Genomic DNA, 23,042 nt, shown 5'->3' on the forward strand with positions numbered 1-23,042 from the left:
CCTCCTCTGAGATCTTTCATGTACCTTAACATGCTTTTATGTTGTGGAGCCTAGAACCGCATGCAGCGTTCAACATGAGGCTGTATCAATGCTAAATGTAGCAGGAAAATCACCCCTTTTCACCAGCTGACTCTGCTGCATTTAATGCACCCCAGAATGTGGTTTCCCTGCTTGGCTGGCAGGGCATGTGGCTCCTGCTGAGCCTGCTGTCACCAGCACTCCCAGGTCCTTTTCTGCTAAGCTGCTGCAGCCACTCGCCTCCCAGTTTGTGCCTGTGTCTGGCATCACTCCATCCCAGGTGCAGCACCCAGTGTTTTCCTGACATTTGTTGAATCACAGAATCATCTAGGTTGGAAGAGACCTCCAAGATCACCTAGTACAACCTCTGACCTAACACTAACAAGTCCTCCACTAAACCGTATCACTAAGCTCTACATCTAAACGTCTCTTAAAGACCTCCAGGGATGGTGACTCAACCACTTCCCTTCCCTGGGCAGCCCATTCCAATGCCTAACAACCCTTTCGGTAAAGAAGTTCCTCCTAATATCCAACCTAAACCTCCCCTGGTGCAACTTTAGCCCATTCCCCCTTGTCCTGTCACCAGGCACGTGGGAGAATAGACCAACCCCCACCTCGCTACAGCCTCCTTTAAGGTACCTGTAGAACTTCATGCCAGTGTTCTAGATCCCAGAGCAATCTAGATCCCTCTGCAAGGCATCTCATCCCTCCCAGGAGTCAACAGCACCTCCCAGTTTCATATCATCAGCAAATTTACTGAGGATGCATTCCACTCCTCCATCCAGATCACCAGCAGAAATGCTGAACAGGACTGGCCCCAAAACAGAGCCCTCGGGGACGCTGTTAGTGACTGGCCACCAGCAGGATGTAGCCCCATTCACTTACAAGCCTTTGAGCTCTGCTGTCAAGCCAGTTCATCACCAAGTGTAGCGTGTACCTGTCCCATTTCAGTTGGACAGTTTGTCCAGAAGAATTCCATGATGGACAGTATCAGATGCCTTGGTAAAATCCAGGAAAAACTACATCTACCATCTTTGCTTCATCTGCTAAACAGATGATCTTATCATAGGTTATCAAATTAGTGAGAAAAGCCTTTCCTTTTGTGAATCCATGTTGTCTATGCCTAATGATTGTGTTATCACATGTCACTTCAAGTGACTTGAGTTTACTAGTTGTTGTAATTTAAATCTTCAGTAGGACTTTAAAAAGTTGTCCTCAATTATCTCCTTCATCTAGAGGAAAGTAATGACTAAATATTCTAGGAATCAGGTGACTTTAGAAGTGGAGAATCACCAAGAATTCTGTAGGTCTTCTGTGAACCAACGACTTCTTCAGCTAGTTGATCTTGAGTAGTTGTAGCAGTGGAGTCTGGTTTTGATACCTTTAAAGAGTTTTTTTCTACAGACTTTTTTTTAAACTTTATGTGGAAAGGTTACTTTCCTATGTGGGTGTGAAGTGTTTTATTTATAATAAATGGAAATAGTAGGTTTGTGCTTTACCTCTTGCTGAAGGTAGAAACCCTGAAACAAGAACTTGCACTAAGTTAGTAGACGTTCTTCCCTGTGCTAAGCTAAGTGGTTTTAAAGAAGCTTTCCTATGTACAGGTGTGTGTAGCTGACGTTGATCTGACATGGAACTTGACTGTGAATATGATGGAAAAGCAGCATCCTTACTGTTTGTTTTGCTGTCTACTGGCCTATATGCCCCCTGTTTGCTCAGTGTGTTCAGAATAACAGAATATGAAGGAAATTCCAATTGAGTATGAAAGCAAAAAATACTGTTTTATTTTAATGCTTATTTTAACTAAGCTTCAAATCAAACTATTTATATTTCACCTGTTTTGTTTTTCAGAGTGATATAACTGAAAGTGCGTCTTCTACTTTTGAAGAACAAATTTGTGATTGAATAGTGGATTAATAAGTAGCTGTTTTATTTCATAAAAAGAAGATACCCTGGGATCTGGGAAGAACTGGATTTTCACCCTAGTCCAGCAGCTTTGCTGCTCACTTAAACACAGATGAATGAAGACCCCATTTGGAAAATCACCAGGTCAACGGTCCAGAGCTGATGCAGGTAAGCTTGTTTTTTGGTTTGCTTTTTTGGTTTGTTTGCTTTCAGGAGGTAAAATTGTTCTTACTTTGTAGATTTTTTTAATGTATTATTGACTTTATAAAGGTGTTGTTATTACCATCTTAAAAGAGCTCTTGTTACAGAAGCTGCTAAATTAAAAAGACATAATTAAATGTAAGCATTACAGACCAACATATAAAAAGTGTTTAGTAGTTCATAATATCAAAGTCTTAGTAGAACTGTATGTTAAATAAAATTCTGAAGTGGAGCAAAATGAGCTTTTTATAGGATTACATTGACATTTTAAGGGGCAAATTCCTCTCTTGCTTATCTCAAAAATGCTGGAAAAAACAGAAGTGTATTCATCGTATACTTGCAACTTGCTGTAAAACTTCATCTAGTAATTGTAGAAGAACATGTCTTAAACACTACTAAAAGGTTTGTCTAGATGTACAGACTATTGCTAGGATGTGTGTTATCTAAATTGAAGATAAGTCAGAAGTATTTAAAAGAAATTCAGAGGAATGCAAAATACAAGCAAGCAGTCAGACTCGTATGACCAGTTGGGCTTATTTAAAGTTTTGCAGCTTGACAAATCTCAGTCAGTCTTGGGTTCTGTACAGGATTATCAGGATTACCAGTGATGGTAAGTAAGGATTATCAGCAATGATGCAACAAAAGCATCAAGTGAGTAAACAAGAATTGTTCAAGATTTTTCTACTTTGTCCTGTAGAAACTAAGCTAGTCTCTTATCTACTTCAGCAGTGCATTCTGTCTGGACTAGTGTGCAGGACAGGGCCTAGAAGTTACCATTTGCAAGTTAGGAATTCTACAGACCAGCATTTGAGGATGAAAATGTTATAGACGAATGTCGTTCATTCTTCTGTTCAATTACCTGCTTTTTATTAGTACTTATTTAAGTAATGTAAATTGTTTTGTATATATAGTCAGTTTTCTGCTATGAAGTGACTTAATAGTTTTTATTTCATGCTGAAAAATATCTCCGTATTTTATACTGAAATGAAACTCACTAATGACCTACACAGGGAAGAACTGTAGATGCATGGTGCAGCACATTATCTAACACTAACCATTGTGAATCGGTGCTTTTCTAAAAATCTCAATAAACCAAATGAATATCATTTCAAACTGGGAAAGGTCAGTTAACTTTTTAAAATACACAAGCAGTAGCCCATTATGGTGGTGTCAGATACTTTCCCAATTCATTTGGAGCTGAAGCAACTGATGATGGAAAATTTCTCTGAAATGTTTTGGTAACTTACTGTTTTTACATGTGATTAGCTTCCATTAATGTTTCAAATGAAAATATTTTTTAATGAATAGTTTCAAAGGAATGATCCATTGCAGAGTCATAGTCACTTGTTTCAGTGAGTTTTCATCCAGCCAGCTGATAAGTCATCCTTCTTCTTGACATTAGCAGAATACCAGTGAGAGGAGAATTGTATTTGTGGGAGGAAAAAAAAAGGAAAATCTCTGTACTGAAGGTTGACTTCAGTACTGATGACTTTGTAAGTATTAGCGAATCAATGCATCCAAGTTCAGAAAATTCAGACACAAAGTTTTTAAGGGAAATGTTAGAATTTTTATCTATAACTTAATTGCGATATACAATTATCAGTGAAACTACAGTACAGATTTGAAATGTCATAAAACTTATTTAGAGGATGATTGCATGGCTAGATGGTATCTATTTAAAAAATAGGAAATTTTATTTAAATATATTGTAGAAAACATTGCTTCCTTCTTATCCTTTCAACTGTTCATGAATTCTTTTTTATTTTTCAACTTTTTTTGAAGGGTTGCACTTTCCATTATTATTTCATGGTGGTTTACCTTATGCAAAACCATCAATAAATTTACACTTGTTTCTTTAGATGCTCCTTTTGCTTTATAATATCCCCATACAACGCTTACTATTTAAATCTTTTTCATTATCAAATTTTCTAATCTTAACTGAGAAGTCCTTAAATTTATATTAACTTGATGAACTGTCATTTAAATATAACCCGTAAGTCATACACATTTGGTCAGCCTCAACTCTTAGCGTAGTTGCTACCTAGGCTTGGGTATTGCCTCTGGCTTTTGTTTTCTTGAGTTAGACAGCTGCTGACCTTTTTCATGTTGTTGCTTTTGGTTTTTACGATATTTGGTGGACTGTGTTTCTTTTGGGGAAATAAAAATGCGGGGATGGAATTATTTGTTGTTTATTACTTGATTATGGATAGGTAGGACAGCAGGCAGCTGTCATTAGAAGGACTGCATAGCCCACTCTACAACAACGATCAGGCATGAGATTTTAATGTAAAGGCAGATAGTTTATTTTAAAGGCAGGAGAGAGAACACTGGTTTATTACAGCAGAAATTTTACTGAGACTGATTAAATTTTCCTTTGGGAAAAAAATAGCAAAAATTGAGTTTGTCAGAATTTATAAAATGATTTTGAAGGCAGGAAGTGATATACATTAAGATTGTAGTAGGATAGTTGTTTTTATTGTTTTTTTGTGTATTTTTTTGTTTCTTTTTTTAAGTGTCTCTGGCAAAGAAAGCTGTCAAGTACAGGTCAAGTGACAGTTGCTAAATTACGACTGCCTCTCCTTTTTAAGGAGGAGATTTTAGGCTGCAAATAGGTTAAGAGAGGTTCATCCTCAGTTGTATATTAAGAAGCTTTATTTGCCAGGGAAGAATGACTTAGCCCTGTAGTTGTCACAAAATCACACCTGTTCTATGTGTTAGGATTAGCTACGTTGATCCTTATGACCTTTTATACACTTTTAAAGTGGTCATGTATTTTTTTCTCATTTGGAAGTGTTAAGGATTTATCCTATTAGTGATAGTAGTGATCCTGCTAATCCTACTAGGATTTATTTTATTAGAGCTTTTCAGAAGAAAGAGAATGCTTAGTTGATTACTAGACTTGACAATTAATTTGTTTAAAGTAAAGGGTAATGACATTAACAATGTAGGGGGAAATACGATATTTGCTACATACTTAATATTGTTAGGACAACCATGAAAGAGAATCTTGTACATTAACAAGTAACTTTTAAACTGCACTTGCTGTGTTTTTACAGTATTTGTGGAAGTATCTTTGCCATTTTGACGTTCATTGCCTTCCTTTTTTAAAGACAGTTGCTACTTCCAAGAAACATGAACAAATAACTCTTTTCCAACTAGATACTTCCAGTGGAAAATAAGTTATTGAAGTCTTACTTAAAAAAATGCCATAATCTGGGAGTAGGTAATATAAAGTTCGAATTAAATATTCTATTTATTGATTTTTCTCCCTAATTAAGACAAATAGTGAAATTATGTAAATTGCTTAAACTTCATTTCATTTTTAAATCATGTGAAATAATCATGGGATTCCAGGAGACATTGGGATCAAGTACAAGCTGCAAAAGACTATCTAAGGATATCGGTAATCTAGTGGATGTCTCAGGTTATTCATATGGGTGATTAGGATTATCGTTTTTAAAAACTTGAACACATTACCAATGTTTTTTGCAATTGATTTTGATTTCATGCAGTTGTAGAAACTTATCAATCAGTGGCATTGCAGGTGTCGTGGCATCTTTGGGGAAAAAAATGGCTTTTTTAAAATCATAGGTGTAAAAGATACATTTGATTGATGCTTAGGCTTCTGAAATCTGAACTCTACTGAAGAGCACACTTCATAGTTTTGTCTTGAGAAATGATGGTTAGGATTGAGGATGGAGAGAAAAAATGCTAGACGTGTTTTTTTATTTTTTTCACAACAGTAGAGGCCATGACTACTGTATCTGTGATTTTCTCAGAAATACAGATTAGCTTTCCTGGAAGAAGTTTCAGTAGATCATCCAGCTGCTCTGTGCTAGGCAGTGTGCTTGTGTCTGTGTATGGCTGTCCCCAATATAGAGGAATATAGATGATTTTTTATTAACAATATTTAATATAATCAATTGTAAGAAAAAATAAAATGAAAATTACTGTTGTTGTGTTTACAGTTATGTTTGGACTTCTTTAGTTTTGTGATCACCTGTTAATTCCGTAGAAGTATAAAGTATGGTCTTCTACAGTCTTTCTTGTCAGATATCCCCTAGAGGCCCAGAATCCCACCAAACTGTGATGGTCAGGAACAATCATAATGTCTTTACTGAATGGTTGGAAAACAAAGTAGATTATTTTAGTAAGGAAAAGAGCTAAGACACATTTAGTGACACACATGCTTATGTATTTTTCCCTTCTTAAAAACAACTGTTTCCTTAGTTCACAGGGGCAGTAACTAAGAGATATCAGTCCAAGATGTGACTTGGTTAGGACTTCAGTGAAATACTTAAACAGAGTCAGGAATTTATTTTATCTCTGTATCCTTGGTCTGCTTTGATTAAAATAACCCGTTTCCTTCCCCAGTCCTTTTAAGTTGAGGTTGGGCAGTACTAGGTGTGCATAAGTGTGCCCTTAGGTCCCTGAAAGTAATTCAAAAATAGCAACCATATCAAGAATAGTTCCCTTGGGAGTACTGCTGTTCCCACAGCAAATTCTGAAATACGACTTTAAAAAGTCCAGCTTTTGCTCTTTAATGTAAATACAGGGGATATTGAGACAAGTAAGATGCTGTGGTGTGCTTTAAAGAGCATATTTGGTTTTGGTGGTTTGGATGGATAGTATCATCGATGTCATGATGGTAAAAAATATTGCCAATAACTTTCTTCTTCCATCCTTCTCCCTAGTCTCCGTTTCTACACTCCCCAGCTGAAATACTGTGTATACATCTCTTGGAGTTAGCATCATGAAAGAATGGTTTAGTGTGTCTTATCTTGCTGGTTTTTATCTGTCTGCCTACGGTAAGGCAGAAGTACTCAGTTTCTAGTGCTGCTGTTGAATTTTTAAAGACGTATTTTAAAAACCTGTTTTGAGCAAAATTAACCTGACCTCAAAAAAAAATCACACAGATAATGTATGGAGAATAGTCAGACTTGCTAGTGTCACTGATAAGTGCTGTCCTTGGGCAAGGGGGAATTAAGCTTGCTTCCACTTATCTCACGTACAAACTTTGTGGATGGATGTTTGCAATCCTGGTATAAGAAGCTGGCAAAGGAGGGTGTCTTGTGCTAACAGGACTGTCCTGTTGTGGCATATAAACGTCTTCAGAACAGAACCTTGAAGGCCATAGTGCCCAAAGTGAAACTTTTTGCTTGATTATTTGTAAAATGAATATTCAAGTTAACACCCCTGAATGCGATAATTAACTTAATGAAGTACATGCTAAACATATTTGACTACAGTACTCAAATCTCCATCTAAATTCAGTGGTGACCTTAGCGTACTCTATAGGTACCTTAAAGGAGGCTGTGGCAAGGTGGGGGTTGGTCTATTCTCCCACGTGCCTGGTGACAGGACGAGGGGGAATGGGCTAAAGTTGCACCAGGGGAGGTTTAGGTTGGATATTAGGAAGAACTTCTTTACCGAAAGGGTTGTTAGGCATTGGAATGGGCTGCCCAGGGAAGTGGTGGAGTCACCATCCCTGGAGGTCTTTAAGAGATGTTTAGATGTAGAGCTTAGTGATACGGTTTAGTGGAGGACTTGTTAGTGTTAGGGCAGAGGTTGTACTAGGTGATCTTGGAGGTCTCTTCCAACCTAGATGGTTCTGTGATTCTTTGATTCTGTAAATCATGCTAAATGTCACTCTGGCTGGGAGGAATGGATAAGGTTAGGATGTGAAGTAGAACAGGACAGTGTGGAAAAAGTGTTAGCATTGGGAAGAAGAGTTAGTGCTAGCATTTGTTAGATAAAGTGAGAAGAAAGCTGGAGAAGAATTGAGGGAGATAAGAGACTTAGAAGAGGCAGTCGATCTGTGCTCCTTCTCTTCCAACAAGGCAGGGATGCTTGCTTGGTAAGCTTTGTGCCTTCACTATTGGATGGGGAATAGCTGGGATAGCATTTTGCTAGCACTGTCATCGTATATTAGCGCTAGTGCAGTAAATGTATTTATGAACAGCAATTCTGAACCTGTTTTATCTGTCAGCTTATTCAATGCTTTAAACTTTGCAAAACTTTCTCAATGAAAGTCCTTGGCAGGGCTTTGAAACAGGCAAATGTTTGACTCTGATCAAAGTATCCTTTAATGCAACACCATGTGACAATTAAATGCTTAATTCTGTTGCTCTTGACTAGAAGTTGAAGTTGTAGTTATTTTCTGTTAGGAAAAATACATATTACTAAGCTTGTAAGAGCTTGAGTCATAAGTATTTTCCCCTTCCTCAGATCCACCAGTTTGAGTCTTTGCTGCTTGTTATGAAGAAGCATAAAACTAATCCATTTACTTTTAATTTTTTTAAGTGTTAACTTATTCTTTTATTTTTACGTTCATGCCGATTTAGTTGTACAGAACATTTTCAACATTACCTAAAATATAGCGTATATCATGGAGTGTTGTAGTTAGAACCTGTCATTCATGTACAGACGAGATAAAGAATGTAAGCTTAAACCCATTCAGTCAATGGCATTTGTGGTATATAGAATGTCCTCTAGTTAGCATGTTAATTAATATCCTCTAGTTATAGTTAACATCACAGAAATCACAGAAAGAAACACAGAAAGAATCACAGAAGGAAACATCTCTGAAGTCACATTACTGCTTGTGACCAAACTGCTTGACCCTAAAATGCTTAGTACACAGACTTTTTTTTTACTCTGGAAAGATTTTTGTCAAGATATTGCCCTTTAAATAAGGATTAAAAAAAAAAAAACCTTTCTGCTGTGAATTGAGCACTTGACAGAGAACGTGATAGAAGCATAATTAGATTAATCAAGTGGTTGTGATAATACCACATATCTGGGGAGAACTTACGTAAGTTGGGTTACTGCTTTATGTTCCACAATCATTAGGTGAAGAAGAAAATCAGCAATATATGCATATGTTAAAAGATAATCTTTTTTAAATTTGCTCTCCAAAATGTTTTATATCAAAGACATATCAATGGAACATCTCATAGGTGTAATTCATTAAAATGACATGCATTTACAAGTGAATAGCTCTGTAGAGAGACTCTACAAGCCCTTTGTAATTCTAAATTGGGAAAGAAGAATCCCTTGCCTCGCTTGTCACAGGAAAATAAGTTTCTTGCGCGTCTTTTTTGGTGAAAGTTTTATTTCTCCCTTTAACCTTGGGGGAAAAAAATTAAATACATAGGACTTAAAATTCTTTCAATTATTTTAGGATATCTTACTACTTCCATTTTTTTAAACTCCTGTAAATAGAAGAAAAATGGAACAACATTTCTAAATATTTCTTCTGGAAATGTGCCCTGATGGATTTTACCACTTAAGGGAAATGTTGTTTGCATCTATTTGAAGGCCATTCAAAGACTTGTGTTTTAGCTGCTTAAAACGTGTGTGTATATATATTATATATATATATATATATATATATATATTTACTATATATATATTTAATCTTGACATGGGTCAGGTAGTATTCATTATGGAACAGATGACAATATAGGTGCTTTATGGTGCAGTTGTTAAATGGAGTTTTTGTTCTGTTACATGAACTGTGCAGGTTTTTCCCCATTGTCTTTCAGAATCCTCACTAAAATTACACGAATTATCGATGTACTGCTTCAGTATATCTTGTTAGCAGTAACCCGGATGCTATCCAGAGTGATAAATAATAAAGTGGCACTATTTACATCTTGAGCACTTCCTTTCCATTCACCTTGAAGTCTAGCTACAACTCCAGATTGTCTGTGGAACCTGTTGAACTTTCTAGCCACAATGCAAAAACTATTGCTGAACTATTTGCCTGAACAAAGAAAGGTTTGGGCAGAATGATTTCTCAGATAATTCTGCCTTTGGCTAGAATATGCTAAATGTAAGGATTTTGTGGTGTTCAATCCTCCTGTCTAGAGGTCCTGTAGGTGAGATAAATGTTCACGATTCAGTGAACTCTTGCTACAATTTGGGATTCACCTGAGTGAAGTGCTACACAATTCACTAGTTTAATTTGAGAGGTCTTAAAATAAACTTGTGTCTTTTTGAGACATCAGTTCAGCCAACACAAAATCCGAAGGTGATTTATTGCCAACAGGCTTGTAATCAATACCATCGTGGGTTTGTTCTAGGATTTTCAAATAAGTGTCATCTTACGTTCTTCTAAGTTTGTTACATATAAATGTTGTAATTTGTATATTTATCTTAAGAGGGCTATCTCAAAGTACTGACGTGAGCAATGGTCAGTCAGTTAGCTTTGGTTTAGAGCTTTTACTGCATGAAAAAACAAGTTCCTTCAGCACCTGTCAAGCTTTTGTCTTCACCTGACAGCAAAAACAGTAAAAGTCACCTCTCAAACTTCAGTAGACTTTTATTGTAAATACGTTTTGGTTTGATACTTTTCACTTATGGGGATTGTGTATGCATAGTCAAAAAAATTTTGACCGAAGCAAAATCAAGAGAGAAGAAATCTGTCTGTAGAGCATGTATCATATCAAAAATAAGTTCACGATGTAAGAAGTTACTGAGCATGGCAAAGGCTTGTTCCCAGTGGTCTGTATACCTTCTCCCTTGAGGTTCTTGCAGCTTCTGTTACAAGTCTTACTTTTGTATACCTCTAAATTTCTTTTTCTTCACTTTGGGAAGTGCTTTGGACCTCCCTTCTAATGCATAGGTTCTCAAGAGTCCTTGAGCTGAGGGCAGAAAGCAAGTTTTCTGCAGAATAACTAATGAAAAGATAACGAACTTGGGAGGTGCTCCCCTAAACCATGACACTTGGTACTTGCAGGTAACGGGGTCAAAGAGTGCACCTACTAGAGTACTGAGGAATGACACTCAATCCCAACGCAGGATAACTCACAGTATCGTTTTGGACGAAATGTTCAGCGTAGAGCTAGACAAATACCTGTTCACGCATTGTATTTTGTGACTGATGGGTTGGACTTAAAGGGGTTAATAAGGTTAAATCACACTGGTGTCCAGTCACTGGTGGGATTCCCCAGAGCTCAGGTATAGGGACAGTCACCTTTAATGTTTTTATAATAAATTAGGAGGAGATGTTGACACCGTTGAGGGTGGAGATGCCTTGCAGAGAGATCTTGACAAATTAGAGTGCTGGACAATCACCAGCTGCGTGAAGCTCAACAGGAGGAAGTGCCAGATTCTGCACTTGGAACAGGGCAACCGTGGCTATACGTACAGGTTGAGGGATGAGAGTCTGGAGACCAGCCCTGAAGAAAGGGATCTGGGGGAGTTCTAGTTGACAGCAAGTTGGTCGTGGGTTGACAGTGTGCCCTGGCAGCTAAAAGGGCCAACCATATGATGGGGTTCATCAAGCATGGTGTCGCTAGCTGCTCAAGGGAGTGGATTGTCCCAGTCTGCTCTGTGCCGTTGTGGCCTTACCTCAAGTGAGGTTTGGGGTGCCACAGTATAAGAAGGCCATAAAACTATTAGAGAGCCTCTAAAGGAGGTCTGCAAAGATGGTGAAGGGTCTAGAGGGCAAGACGTATGAGGAGCGGTTGAGGTCCCTTGGTTTGTTCAGCCCAAAGCTGAGGGGAGGCCTCATGGCGGCCTGCAGCTCCCTCACGAGGGGAGCGGAGGGGCAGGCGCTGAGCTCTGCTTTCTGGGGACTGCGACAGGACCCGAACAGGGGAGGGGCAGGCTGGATATCAGGTAAAGGTTCTTCATCAAGAGGGTGGTTGGGCACTGGCACAGGTCCCCAGGGTCATGGCACCAAGCCTGACAGAGTTCAGGAAGTGATTGGACAATGCTTTCAGACATGTGGTCTGATTTTGGGTGGTCCTTTAGGGATCCAGGAGTTGGACTCAATGATCCCTGTGGGTCCCTTCCAACTTGGGATATTTTTTTATGATTCTGTGAAATGCATGCAGCATGAGTAACAAACATGAGGAGGAGGTTGGTAGCTGCTGTCCAGCTGGAAAATTGATTTGATTGCTATCAGGGACACCTGGTGGGATGAATCACATGACTGGTATGCTGCAGTCAATGGCTACAAACTGTTCAGAGGGGACAGACAAGGAAGGAAAGACTGGGGAGTTTCCCTCCATGAAAAAAAAAATGGATTGATTGAGCAGGCAAAGAACTGTCATTGAAGAACGTGTATGCACAGGTCAAGAGCTTATGGGTGAAAATCAGAACAAGTCAACAATGGAAACTTTGTGGTTAGTGTCTGCTACAGGACACCTGATCAAGGGCAGGATGTTGATGTTGAGTTCTTTTTTCAACTACAGGAAGCAACACACTCGCAGGCCCTGGTCCTATGAGGTTCAACCACCTTGACATCTGCTGTGTGTATAAAGAAATTAAAAAAGACATTTTTTGGAGGGCGCAAGAGCTGTCAATTCTAACATACAGGAGGTTGGGCAGGAAAGGCAGGAGACCAGCTTGGCTAAGTCAAGACATCTTAGCCAAACTGAAACACAAAAGGAAAATGCATTGGCAATGGAGGCAGAGATATCCTGGGAATATTATAGGGTTGATATCCTGGGAAGATTATAGGCATATATATGGCTTGGGAGTGCAGGAAGCCAAGGCATAGTTGGCACTGAATTTGGCTAGACAAGTGAAAAATAAGAGTTTCTTCAAGAACATAGTATAACAAAGGAAGACAAAAGAAACTACCCCACTGAAAAGTAAAACAGGAGACCTGGCTACAATTGATGTGGAGAAGGCTGAGGCACTCAACTTTTTTTGCCTCAGTCTTCACTGGCAAGTGCTCTTACCATACCTCCCTGGTCCCAAAATCTAAAGGCAGGGACTGGGGGAATAAAGTCCCACCCACTATAGAAGATGAGGTTTGAGGCCATCTAGAGAACCTGAATGTGTAGAAGTCCATTGGACCCGATCCCAGTGAGAGGCATGTGAGGGAACTGACAGATAAAGTTGCTAAGTCACTGTCCATCATATTTGAGTAGTCATGGCAGCCCGGAGAAGTTCCCAGTGGCTGGAAAAAGGGAAATGTAAACTGTTAAAAAGGGAAAAAAAAAGAAGACCTGGGGAACTACAGGCCAGCCAGTCTCACCTCTGTGACCCACAGGATTATGAAGCATATCCTCCTGGAAACAATGCTAATGCACATGGAGAACAGAGAGGTGACTGGTGAGAGCCAGCATGGCTTCTCTAAGGACAAATCATGCCTGACAAATTTGGTGACCTTCTACAATGTGGTTATGACCTTGGATAAGGGAAGGGCAACTGATGTCATCTACCTGGACTTGTGCAAAGCATTTCATATTGTCCCACACAGTGTCCTTTTTTTTGAAATGATGGAGAGACATGAATTTGATGGTTGGACCACTCTGTGGATAAGAAATTGTCTGGATTGCTGCACCCAAAAAGTTGCAGTCGATAGCACCGTATCCAGGTGGAGACCAGTGATGAGTGGTGTCCCCTGGGGGTCTGCATCAGGAATGGTTTTATGTAACATCTTTGTCAGTAACATGGACAGTGGGATTGAGTGCGCCCTCAGAAAGTTTGCAGGCAACACTATGCTGAGTGGTGCAGCCAACATATTGGAGGGAAGGGATGCTATCCAGAGGGACCTGGACAGGATCAAGAAGTTGGCATGTGCAAACCTCTTGAAGTTCAACAAGGCCAAGTGCAAGGTCCTGCATGTGGGCCAGGGCAATCCCAAGTGCAAACACAGTCTGGGTGGAAAATGGATTGGGAGCAGACCTAAGGAGAACGGCCCAGGGATGCTGGCTGTTGAAATGCTCAACATGAGCCAGGAATGTGCACTTACAGCCCAGAAAGCCACCTGTATCCTGTCTGCATCAAAAGCAGCGTGGCCAGCAGGGTGAGGGAGGTGATTCTCCCCCTGTGCTCTGCTCTTGTGAGACCCTACCTGGAGTACTGCGGAGTAGTGGATGCCCCATCCCTGGAAGTGTTCCAGGCCAGGTTGGATAGGCCTTTGAGCAGCAACATGGTCTAGTGGTAGGTGTTCTTGCCCATGTCAGGTGGGGTGGAACTGGATGGTCTTTAAGGTCCCTTTCAACCCAAAACATTGTATGATTCTATGATAATGTACTACATGAATGTGTATTCATGTTCTGATGATGAAGCTCCATTGTGAGAACGGATTTATTTTTTAATAATTATGTTTTTAATAAAACACCCCCTTATTTTTAATAAAAAGTTTTGTTATATTAAGTATAAATCATTCACATCCATCTCATACACAGAAGAGGTAGCTAATGATATGGTCAAAAAGTTTGTTTAGTTGTAGTCAAGTCTCAATTACTCTTGAGTTTCTAATCAAACTTTTGTTACTTTTTTAAAAATTCTTATTAATAGTTCTTATAAACATACTTTAATTGCCGTTCTAATTACTCAGTCTCATAACAGCCTAAAATCGCAAACAGAATCTTTGCTGTTTTAGTTAGTATGAAAGGCTTTTTAATTGTTAATAATGTTTCATTCATTGCTGTTTTATATGTTCTGTAGGCTGAACCACACGTATACTTTCCTCGTGCTGGTCTGGCTAACTCAGAAAGACATTCATTTGCATTAACACAAAGACAAATAGTTACACAGCCAATTGATTCTCTTAACTGTTGTAGGGAGGTGATCTCAACTGTTGTGGCCTTTCTTCTGGAACAAACACAATTCAGGTCCCTGTTGTATTAAATTCAGCTTTCTTTCTAGCTGTTGTGGTCAGCTCCTTCCCCAGACTTAATGAGCTTGTAGTTCTTGTCTGCTTCTGCAGAGTTTTCTCCCATTGTGGGAGTTGATTGATCGATCACAACGTGAAGTGTTTGGATAGTTTACATTCTGGCACTTAAAAGGAAAGCTCTTATGTAAGCTCACTTTCTTTGACATTGTATACACGCTTTATTTTTCAATAATTTCATTATCATTTATGTTGTAGGTCATGCAGGAGTCTCTGCCAGCATGATGAAGAAAAGAACTTCCCACAAGTAAGTTGTTATTATTTTTACAAAAGTATAGCTGTCAGTAACTTGAAGGTCTGTTCTAGAAATGTATCTCTATTGTTCTAGCCACTTTTTTCCTGAAGATCTTATGGAATAGTATTCAGCCTGTATGTGTGTTTAGGGCCATAGGAAAGAATAATCCACTAATGGAGCTCTAAACAACATTTTCAATGTTACTCTGAAATTGTCTTTTGAATAGAATTTTACAATTACTTTGGAAATCAGAAGCAGTTGCAAACCAGAAACTGGGCATTTTTCACTTTTATAAAATAAAGAACATACTGAAGTAATTCTGTGAGAAGGCTGCTATTTGTGTGTGAAGGATACCTGCTTATACTATACGTTCACGGCATGCATTCTTTCCTGTACAACATTTTTAAATAGCAGCAGCAGCTGAATGTTGGTGTGTAGCTGTGAGAAAACAGAGGTAGTACTCTAGACATGACTGATCTTAGTGTTTAACAGTGAGGTGTATCTGGCTGCATCTCTGGTGGGAGAAATCTGGGCTGGTTAAGCGTAAAACTTATTAAAAACTTTATTAAAATGTTACTGGTTACATTTGAAGTGTAAAGTCTTATAATGATGGTATAGAACATGCATCAATCCAAATCGATTTGCCTGGCAGGTGCATTTTCTATGATTAACTTAATTGATTGTTAATTGTTTCCCAGAGACAACACCTGATGTAATACTACTCTAATCCCTTCCACCAACTCATCATTATCCATTCTTGTCTATCTTCATAGAAGGCAAACAGAAACATTTATTTGTCTAGAGGCAGGTAGAGTTGGTTAAAACTTAATTTCTCTTGTTCTTTTTCAACCGCTCAGAGAAAGGAGTGTATGATGGGAAGACTATCAGAGGTGGGTTGCCTTTTGTACTTGAGGGTGGCTAGATTTGTCTTTACTGTTGTGTTGATATACACTTATTTAAATACCTAAATAGGCTATATATTTCTTAGCGTGAAGGCTATATGACATGATCTTGAGGCATTTAACTTAACCATCCAGTTTAGCTTTGTTAATTTAGCCTAGTTCTATTGTTTGTGGATCATTTAGTAAAGGTTTTGTGTAACAAACCGAGATACGTGCTGCTCACTGATTCCTCCGAGAATGAGAGACAAGTAGAGAATTGTTTGTATGTGTAGTTTACCTTAAGCTAGTGGGATACAAAAGACTGTAAAAATGTATGTTGATACTACTCTGAGCTGTTAGAGCAGACCATGAGTTAGTAATGCATGCTTTGTTGTTGATTTAGTTAAGGTGACTTTCACATTCCTCACTTAAAGAATAAGAGGAGCAAGCCTACTGGCACTTGAAGGCCTTGGGGGGGGCGGATTTTAACAGGCTTCTGAAGGTTTGTGGCAGAGGGAGGAGCCGAGAGCACGGAAGAGGGCATGATTCTGTAATCAAGGAAGTGATAAAATGAGCAGCACAGGTTAGTCTTCCAAACTCTTAAGTGGTAGTTAACTGTTGAGCCTTCTGGAAAGGGTTCCCATGGCTATAGGTCAGTTACAAAAGGACAGTTCTTCCAAATGTTCTGTCAGTGAGTAGTGATGATCTCTGAATGCGAAGCTGACCTCATTGGTGTCAGATCAGTCAGTAGTCTCTCAGATCTTATCTTTCCACCTTTGTTGTGTAAGGAAAGAGTACCAGAGTACATATAAAAACAATCCTTTATTCGTATGCTGCCCAGATTTCTTGTAGTTGACAATTCAAGGACCTCGATGCACAGGTTGTACCTACTGTTTAATTAGCGATGAACCTAGCCTTTTGAATTTCTGAGCCCACTTTAACTTGCAGTCATGGCTCCCGCAGCATCAGAAGATGAATTTTGCAACTGAATTATGGCTTTTGAAGGAGTGTGGAAAATACTTTAAGGCTTCTGCCTCAGTTATGTGCCTCATAGTCTGAATATTGTGAGAAGTAAATAATAACGGTTCTTGCCATTCTGCTTTTGGTGGTAGTCTGTAGTAAGGTCACAATTGTAATAAGTCTGTGTCCTATTTTTAATAGCTTTTCTACTTTACACCATGAAAGACTTAAATTTTGCTGACTGTTGTTATTGTGCTGTTCCAACACTATTTTAGCGTTTTCTTCCCAGTTTTTTTTTCAGTTGTGCCTTTTTTGCAAACTCTGAGTTATGGCTTTCTTTCATCCTTTGCTGTTTTTTTCCTTAGTTCTACCCTGTGGTGTTTCTCTGAGATGAACATCAACAAAAATAAATAAATAAAATACCTAAATGGACAACTTCAGATTAGTGGGAATTGCCATGCTGCCTTTGTAAATGCCTATTTGTCTTCTAAGTACAACCCTGGAGTAATAATTTTCTGCTACCAGTCCTAAGTAATTCTGCACTACATTGGTTTCTTGGTGGCAGCTGCCAAATAAGTTTGTATAAGGACCATCTAAACACAGCTTCAAAAGCTATGAAGGTTTCTTTCTACCTGTGTAGTCAGTCTCTAGTAACTTTATAAACTATCTGGTTTTGATAATGAAACCTTTTCACATAACTAGGTTTTGTTTACCATCATAATGCCTTCAAGATAAGGAAGAGGATCTGAAACCCTTGGGGATTGAAGGGCCATTTACGATGAGGACATATTTGATGTGTCAAGAGCTATTTCCAGGACTTGCTGTTTTCTGGTTTCACATATCTAGGAAAACTGTTATCTCAAACTTTGAGGAAATCTTTGTGGAATTTTTAAAGATAATTCTAATAAAATTGAAGTAAAACATTTTGGGTCTTCCAGGTATAGCATTTCAGAAGGTTAAGCACATTTGTATTACTTGGTGTATCAACAAGACAGTGTACTCTTGAGAAGTTTTGGGTTGACTACTGTTTTCTTGTATGAAAATACATTGGTAACTTTTACTTACTGTCAGTTAGGAAGCTATACTCTCTTTCTTACCACATGTTTAGATGCAAGAAAAAGTAGATTTTCCTTGTCAATTTACTGGTTTAAAGATCTCATTTGTTAGACTAAAAACCACTGCAAATGAAGGAGAATGGCTGTTCAGTTAGTAGGACAGCGCTCAAAAACAACTTGAACTGCAGGTATACCTGGCTGGTGCTTGACTAGCAATCGTGTTCATCATGCTTTTTGCTCTCTGATGTATTTTAAAAGGTAGTTACCAGCTTGAACTCACTTCTGTAGCGTTTTTATATCATATTATTTAAAATGTCTGTGAAGCCTCTCATTTAATTGTTACAGTTTAAGCATTAAAGAGGGTTACGCTTTACAGGCAGAAAGTAAAATCAACTGTGAGGTCAAACCTGAACAGTATATTTACCCTTTTCAATAATCAGATAATTGGCAACATAGACAGACTGTCAAAAACTGACATTATTGTCAGTTTTCAATGAGCTGTTTCTTTAACCTTTAGTTTGTTTTATTCTGTCTTAAAATAGAACTCTGATTCATTAGAACTAAGTAAATTAGCTGCGTGTAAAACAAACTCATTTCTATTATGACGAGAACTAGTTCTCTCGTTTGGTCATAGTAAAGTATTACTGACACAAAAAAAAATTGAAAATGTGTTCTACTTTCTGCGTAAAATTATAACCAACTTCATGGAAAGTTGTCAGTTAACTGGCAGAGGTTTATAATAATTTGTGCTCTCAAAGTCAGGAGTACAAACACAGCACGGTTATCCTGCTGAAAAAATCAAATTATCACAAAGAGGAATTTTTGACAAATACTATGGAACTTCCTGCTAAGAACTTCATCTGGAGGTGGGACAAGCTGATAAAAAAAAAAAAGATACGTCTTGTTTTTGATAAAGTTATGATTTCTATGCATTCTAAATATGCATTCTAATTTCATATAGTGAGTGCGTTACTCTGTGAGACTGTGAGACTTCACTGTTATGACTGTTTCTGGTCTTTTTTGGATTTATATCATACGTGTGATGCTCTGTGAGCTTTTGTCATTTCCAGAGACTTTTATGTTTGGTTACTGTCTCTAATCTAGGAAATAATATTTTTTTAATTTTTTTTTTCACAATTGGTTTTCATTCTTTACATTTGCTTTTAAGAATGCTGGTGGTGTGCATATTTGACTGCCATTTAAATGAAGTGTTGTACTAGTAGTAACTAATCCAAAAATTTGTTTTAGAACTAGTTGACATTCACAAGAATTTTGATCAGGCAACCCTCTAAATAATCATTTTAGGAATTAAAGTCTGTATTGTAACATGCTAAAATAGAAATAATACTATTTTTTTATCACCTGTATGCCGTTACATTGTTCAGATGCTTCTCCTATTTGTTTTCCAAACTGTCAGTTAATGTTTTTAATAACAGTATAGAATAAAGCTTTGTATAAAGCTTTCCGTGATTTGAAATTTCAAGCCAGCTTACATGCCCACTGATCAGAACAAGTGATACTCAACAGAAGAAATTGCCATGCAAATTCCATGAAAATACAAAGGAAAAACAGAAAAATATATTGAATCATTCTGCTATGTTAAAGAGTATCGCCTCTATTGCTATTACTATTTCATATCATTTTTCTTGTGTTACAATAAAAAGGAGTGCTAGAGGAATGTTGTTTCTGACATGTCTTGGAGTTAAAAATATATTTAAGTGCAAAAGGAACCTAAATTGAAACCACAAGTGATGGGAGGAAAGAAAAAGCCATGAAAGAATTTTAGTCAACCAGCAGTTATATTTCCACCAATTTCTTCCCCTAGTATAAGGGAATACTATTCCACAGAGAAAGCAACGAGTTAGTAAAGTCGTAATACTGTCAGGTAACTTTGTGCTTTGAGACCTGTTCAGGTGAGTTTTACATTCAGTGTTGCAACTTAGTTCTTAAGCAAACTAGTTTTAGAAAGGACGCTTATGAAACTGACCTTCTAAAGCGTGTCAAAAGTGTTCCACTACTTTTCAATTTTTTTCCAATAGTATGATATGCTTTATATCTTCCTAAAACAAAGTATACACTTGTTGTCTGGAATAGAATTTTGGATATGTACTTGTTTAATATTATGTTTGTATCTGTGTACAGAAAGCATAGAAACAATGTGGGACCAAGCAAACCTATTTCTCAGCCACGAAGAAACATTGTAGGCTGCAGAATACAGCATGGATGGAAAGAAGGGAGTGGACCTGTAACACAATGGAAGGGCACAGTTCTCGATCAAGTTCCTGTAAATCCCTCTCTTTATCTTATAAAGTATGATGGATTTGATTGTGTGTATGGACTAGAACTGCACAAGGATGAAAGAGTTTCAGCACTTGAAGTCCTTCCAGACAGAGTTGGTAAGTGTTATTTTTTTTCCTAGATACATATAAATGGACATTTACTATTAAATGTTTTCTACTAATCTTTCATGACATCTCCAAGATAACATCTGACTATTTAAATTACATTAGTCAAATGCATTTTTGTCACATGGCAGGTAATCTAAATGTTCTATTTAAATTTTCTTGGTTTCACAAAGATTTGATGATACCAGCGAGTACAGTGGTATCTTTTGTCTTTAAATAATATGTAGTACATTCTATAGTTTTTGTTTAGAGTCTTACACTTAGCAAGTTCATGAAAAGTTAACTTCGGTATTTCTGTTAAAATTTGAAATGTAAGACATTTTGGTTATATTGTCTGCTCTGTGTATGATAGTGATATTTTTTCTAATGTACTTCCCCTAAGTATTTCTAATAATGGGAGGAAGCGTTTTCAGAATAAAATAACTTGATTAATAACATTACTTATTAAATTTCACAGTTAGTATTGGATTATTAAACTGCAAGTTTTTTCAAACAAAATCAAAAGAGTTCAGTATTTAACCTAGTTAATTCCTAACCCATGAAAGGACTAAGCTGATGTTTCTTAGGACTGCAAAGCAAGTTGTCTCTAGAGTGGTGTTAGAGGAGAACCAGTCCCAAAACTTTCATTAAAAACTTAATAGAACTGCTCTGTTTGGTCTTTCGTACTCTTCTCGGCTGGCTGCCCTTCTCCCTGTCAAGTACCTAGTTAAAATACAAAGAGTCTTGATTGCTGCATCCTCAGTTGTTCTTCCTTTACCTTTTATTGTAATTACTTGTTCTTGGGCAATACAATGTTTTTATTATTTTAACAACCGTACATTCTTCTGCATTTCTTCAATAGTAAACTCTCTGGAATGGACAGTATTTTTTTATATATGAATTGAATAGCTTCCAATCAAACTTGTTCATGAATCTTGAAAAACTGTTTTTTGAAGTGTACTTACGAAATGCTGTCATTTCAGCTTCATCTCGAATTAGTGATGCCCACCTGGCAGACACAATGATTGGCAAAGCTGTCGAACATATGTTTGAGACAGAGGATGGCTCAAAAGATGAATGGAGGGGGATGGTCTTGGCTCGAGCTCCTATTATGAACACGTGGTTTTATATTACCTATGAGAAAGATCCTGTCTTGTACATGTACCAACTTTTAGATGATTATAAAGAAGGTGACCTTCGTATTATGCCTGATTCCAGTGAGTAGGCTACGTACATTTTTTCTATTAGAAAGTGACACCTTTTTATATTAATGTTTGGCTATGATTTATTTATGGACATGAGAGTTTGTTTTTGGACACGATCTTGTTTGTTCATCCCTTTTAAAAAAAAATATAATATGAGAGCTAACCAAGATAACAGCATAACCAAGATCATCTGTGTTAGTTGTTGGCATATTTTACTTTAATCAGCAGAAGTAGTAGTAAAAGAAAGCCATTTACATATGTATTCCTAATTCTGCTGAAAATATCTACTCTGGATTTTTTGATAGAAACTGGCAAGCAAGAAGCTTTTCACTGTTGTATAGTAAGAAGTATCACAGATCGTAGAGATGGCTCTTGATTTGCATTTCTGAACTAGTTCTTATAGGAGTAATATTTTGGGGCCTGTCAGTATAATCAGATTAATTTAGTTGTGATAGGTGTCTTCAGTGTGGGAAAACTTTCAGTAAAGAAAGAAGCACTAACCTTTTGAAAACTTGTTTTGTCTAACACATTGCTATACACTAGCAAGAAAAGTAGTTCAGTAGATTAGAGGGATATTTTTTCCTTGTATTTTGAAGTGAATTTTTTTTTCCTAGTTATGTAGAAGGATTTTCACAGAATGAATATTGTTCAAAAGATTTGGATAGCCAGTATAAAAACGAGAAGAGACTTATTTCTCCCATGTACTTAAAACAATTCCCTGACAAATGATTTTGGGTTTCAAAGTAAATTAATAATTGTGAACTAGTGGAAGGCTATATAGTGCTCTATATAAGTATTAGTTAAAACTGATCTGGTGAATCCTTCAGATGTACATACTACTGATAACTTGCAGTCTGCTGACTAAATAAACAAGTGGCATTTATTTGTTCGTTGTCTGTAGTAATCTTTTATTTAGATGTTGTTCCCCAGCCCTAACAAAAGCAATATATCTGCCGCTTGTAAAGCGTAAGCCACATATATTAATGAAAAAAGTGACCTTCCTGTTCCTAAATAAATAAGGCAAGCACCTGTCTACTGCTTGACTCTTTCCAAAACCCTTCAAATATATGCTACCTTCTGTGAATCTGGATGTTTTCCAGATAGATCGATTTGTGTCCTTACATCAATGATTGAATATTACCAGTAGTATTTTTCAAATCAGATTTTAATCTACCTGGAAGTACTTATGTTAGTTTGGTAGAACTTTCCATAGTACTGTAACTAAAACTTCCAGGGGATTTTTTTTTTCCCCTCCAGCGTAATTCATTTCAAGACTTTTTTTGGGGGGGAAAATGCATTTCTGGATCTTACACTAAAACTTGATCAAAATTGCATAATTCCTTCTAAATTAAAATGTGTTAAGCTTGAACTTAGGCTGACAAAGACTCTTTACATAAAGCTGATATTAAGAGGATGATAACTATGTATGATGATGCATTTATAGAGAATCTGAAATAAAAACTTGCAGAGAAACTTCATAAGTTTGGGGAAGAATCTAAGTGTAACTGCAGCAAGCCAATCCATTCACTCATTTGGGAGTTCTTTCACAACTCAC

At 37.5% G+C, this 23,042-nt stretch overlaps 1 protein-coding gene across 6 annotated transcripts in view; it reads left to right on the forward strand.

The window, feature by feature from the left end:
• The window catches only part of SPIN1 (spindlin 1), a 57,979-nt gene that overhangs the window by 30,241 nt on the left and 4,696 nt on the right, over positions 1-23,042 (forward strand). For all 6 annotated transcript variants that reach the window (XM_035569221.2, XM_035569219.2, XM_035569220.2 and 3 more), the window contains exons 2-5: positions 1,870-2,091; positions 14,966-15,014; positions 20,041-20,294; positions 21,266-21,499. In XM_035569221.2, the coding sequence (XP_035425114.1) occupies positions 2,040-2,091; positions 14,966-15,014; positions 20,041-20,294; positions 21,266-21,499 (589 nt within the window). In that variant the 5' untranslated portion in view covers positions 1,870-2,039. The remainder of the gene's footprint in view (positions 1-1,869; positions 2,092-14,965; positions 15,015-20,040; positions 20,295-21,265; positions 21,500-23,042) is intronic.

The sequence above is a fragment of the Cygnus atratus genome, chromosome Z (genome assembly GCF_013377495.2).
Source record: "Cygnus atratus isolate AKBS03 ecotype Queensland, Australia chromosome Z, CAtr_DNAZoo_HiC_assembly, whole genome shotgun sequence".
NCBI classification, from domain to species: domain Eukaryota; kingdom Metazoa; phylum Chordata; class Aves; order Anseriformes; family Anatidae; genus Cygnus; species Cygnus atratus.